This window comes from Teleopsis dalmanni, chromosome 1, assembly GCF_002237135.1.
Source record: "Teleopsis dalmanni isolate 2A chromosome 1, ASM223713v2, whole genome shotgun sequence".
In the NCBI taxonomy this organism is placed as follows: Eukaryota; Metazoa; Arthropoda; class Insecta; order Diptera; family Diopsidae; genus Teleopsis; species Teleopsis dalmanni.
The window spans coordinates 221645164-221649099 of record NC_051846.1 but is presented as its reverse complement, the minus strand read 5'-3'; the positions used below and the strand labels follow the sequence as shown (position 1 = coordinate 221649099).

The window sequence follows — 3936 nt, the reverse complement described above, 5'->3', positions numbered from 1 at the left end:
TTTTCTAACGACCATAGTGTATATTCCAAATAGATGTGCTGAAGCGAAATTCTTCCTCCACTTGCAATTACGATCTAATAATTGATCTGAATACTATAATCTTTACTTTCACGCTCATATGTATCATAGGGCTTGTTTTTACTGGAACTTACTTAAGAAAAGATAAAAACAATCGTATATTGACTTTAATTACTCTACTCTGAAATGTTAAATAATTTACAAATAAATTTAACTTATCCAATTATTTAATCAGTTTATATATAATACTTTAAATAATCCTTTTGGATGTTCATTTTAATGTTTAGAATAATATATCTATTGAAGTTTTTGAAATACAGGAATGTTTTTGAAGTAGTTAACTATTACTATTGTTAACTATTACTATTAAATATATTTACATAAATTATTTTTAAAACAATAGAAATGTATACATATCCATATATTAATTATTCATATAATATATTTTTATTTTTAGCACGTATTGCAAAGTGCCTAGGGCATTACGAAGCACAAGCGAAATACATAAATTCTTAGACCCATTTGATGCAATTGATTTCAAACACCAGCGCTATCATTTCAAGGAGTAAGCATTACAATGTTTTGTTTTCAGTTAATTCTATATATGTAATCCTCCAATATTAATATTTAGAGCACTATTCCCTTTCCTGAAACCGAATCTTCTATTTGAACAAAGAAAATTAATGAGTTCAATCAATTGGAAACTGCATAAGGAAGCACATAAAAGATACTTACATGAAGAACAACAACGCACCTCCTTGTACAATGCAATGTTAAAATATAAGGAATATCCTAGATACTTTCCGTTTATGCAGAAAATGTGTGGTAAAGTTGAGAATATTGATTTTGTTGAATTCTTCCGAGTTATGTACATCAAGAAAGCTGCTGCTGATGCTAAAAGAGAGAAGGAAGAACTCGAAAAAGCGCAGGAGGAATTACTGATAGGTCCAAGGAGAAGAAGATTAATGTCCGAGTGCCATCGTCGAAGTTTGAGATCCCATTATTAAAATTGTTTAGTTATAATTTATAAGAAATTGTTTATATTTTCTAGTGTTATTTAAAAGCTTTGTTTATAAAACAAACAAAAATACTTTGTTTATATTCAAAAAAATTTCAAAATTCACAATAGCAAGGCCGGAGAGCAACTAACTGTTTCTCTTAAAGAATTTGTGAAAAGAGTTGAATGGATTTTGGAAAAAAAATTGTATTCAAAGCTTTATTGATAAATAATTGAATGAGTAATAAAATGATTGTTTTGATTGAGCAAAAAGTGAAATTTTTGATAAGAAAAATATACAACGCGTATCAAGTGTCCCAAAAATTGGGTTCTATGTGCGCCTGTACTAAGACAGAATAGGTGTTTATATTCCTATCAACGATTTATTATTATGTTAACAATACTTCTTAAGACTTCTTTATAATATATATATATAGATCTGCAGTTTGGATTATTGCTTTAATTATTAGTTATGAATATAGGTATATACGAGCACCAGTTACTTTTTACAAACCCTTTTCGATGAGAAATAAGAAATGTTCGATTTGATTTAACAAAAATTAATCTGTTTTGGACTGTTATCATATAGTAACTTTTGGTAAAGCAGTTTTTGGCAATAATATTTTATTTAAATGCAACGGTTTTTACGTATTTTTATTGAAATGTCGCAAAGGTTGTTTTAGTGATTGACATCTACTTAATAACTTCAAGTGCGCGATCATAAATAAACTGGAAGTAATTCTTTCAAAAAAACCTTAAGAATTTTGCGAAAGGTGTGCATAGAAATCTTAATCTTAGTATCAGATAAGTTTTTAATTATAATATATTCTATTCATATCTTGTTTTATTTAATACTTAAATATTTAAACAAGAATACTTGACATGTAAAAATTTTAATCATTTAATTTAGTTATCATTTAATTAATCCACATACAATTCTACAATGACAAGTAATCAGACCCAAATGGTGATGATTTTATTATAGTTGCGTGCTTTTCGATTTTTAAATATGGGATACTTATTGAGATATTAGTGTCAAATTTGTAAGTCTAAGTACACTAATTTATTTCTATAAGACTAAAACTAATTGAATTTAATAATAATTCCTATAATATTATAACAAGAATCCGCACTAACTATATTTAGTTATTTAGTTACTTACTTCCTAAGTAACTTAGATATTTACTTTTTAATTTATTAAATTAGTTAGTTACTTAATTGTGCACCTACTTACCTGCTTACTTACATACTTACTTGCTTACTTATTTGCTTACTTATTTACATACTTACTTTCTTACTTACTTACATACTTGCATATATACTTACTTCTTTACTTAATTTTTCACCCATATATTTACTTGCTTACCTATTTAATTAGTTACTCATTCACTCACTTAGCATACTTAATTACATGCTTAATTAATTAAAATTGTTACTTACTTAATTACTTGGTTATTCACTTTTTAACTAATTTACTCACATATCTACTAACTTATTAAGTTACTTTCTTAGTTAATTGATTACTTGGAATTAAGTGTGATATTTCAAATATACTACCTAAGAGAAGGCTTTTCTTCCTATTCTCTTAATTTAGTTTCCAAACCGTATCAATTTAGATTTATCTTTGAAATTTTGTATATAGTTTAAAAATTGTATACAGAAAATCTCTATTATACATTTCTTGCTACATAATATCGTTACAACTTTGTAATCAAATAGATTAATTGCATCATTGCTGTTTATCAGAAAGTACTTTGAAATATTAACTTTACAAGACTAAGTGGAATTATTTATAACCGTTATTAATATATACTTATATTAGTGATGACATCAATAGTATTCAAATACTGAAGTACGTTTAGTATTGCAATAAGATTATTTTGCAAAAATGTTATTATACACATCTTTTTCCACACTTCATTTTCCCTTAATAAAGTTGCAAATATTAGTGACTGTAGACGTCTAGAGTACTCATATAGGCAATACCTTGAGCTGGATATACCATACAATATACTAGGATGTGTAACAATTGATACTAAGAAGCCATCTCAACTCTTCCCAATTCTGCTTTTGCAATTAAGGAGAGCTTTAGTAACTATTCCTTGATACAATATGTTATATAGCATTATCGCTTAATTTCAAAATACTGCTTAACAGATTTGTAGTATTTTGATCTGGAAATGTCAGTAACATCAATCCTATTTAAAGTTAAGTACCGGAATCGAATATTTTATATATTCTAGTGACTAGTATTTTAGATCAGGTGTTTGTTAGATTAATAAATCGTGTGAAAATACTTCTCATAGCTAGATTCTTGGCTTTAGAAAGTGACAGCGATGCCTTGCCAAGAATATAAATGCCAAATGATGATCGCCAGGTGGTAGCGTAATCACGTGTTCTCATGTATTATCTAATAGAAATTACTATAGTATACATTGCATTTAATATATAGTGCATTATATAATATACATGTATATATATATGTATATGTATATATATATATATATATGAGCAAGAACCAAAAAGAAGAACTCTAATATTTTTTTATTTCTTTTCTCGAGTATTCTAGAAAATACTAGGGAGGTTATATATTTATTCCATACTTCCAGAAATATACATACACCATTCATGCTAAAAATTTGATAAAGTTATTACCATACATTACGATAAATATTTCAAATCAAACTTTTTATTTCTTTAATTTTTATTTAATGTTTCTTCAATTTATTTATAATAATAATTACAAAATACAAGGTCTTGAAACAGGAAAACGTTTTCTCACCCGAAAGTGTTAGTAGCTTGTAAAGTCCTAAATATGTTAAATAAATATGTATTTCCGATAAAGTTCCAGGTCAAAAACGGTCTGGTACATAAGGAAGATTGTTTAATATCCGTACAAACCGGGCATACCACTATTGTGA

At 26.8% G+C, this 3936-nt stretch overlaps 1 protein-coding gene across 1 annotated transcript; it reads left to right on the top strand.

Annotated features, from left to right (window-relative positions):
- Positions 1 to 480: 480 nt before the first annotated feature.
- On the top strand, positions 481 to 1089 carry LOC119667275. The gene is made up of 2 exons (XM_038076564.1): positions 481 to 583; positions 650 to 1089. The coding sequence occupies exon 2, from the start codon at positions 702 to 704 to the stop codon at positions 1023 to 1025; it is 324 nt and encodes a 107-aa protein (XP_037932492.1). The 5' UTR covers positions 481 to 583; positions 650 to 701; the 3' UTR covers positions 1026 to 1089.
- Positions 1090 to 3936: the final 2847 nt, after the last annotated feature.

Bases quoted from the DNA above. Each gene is read 5' to 3' on its own strand.
- LOC119667275 (XM_038076564.1), top strand. From the start codon at position 702: ATGAGTTCAATCAATTGGAAACTGCATAAGGAAGCACATAAAAGATAC.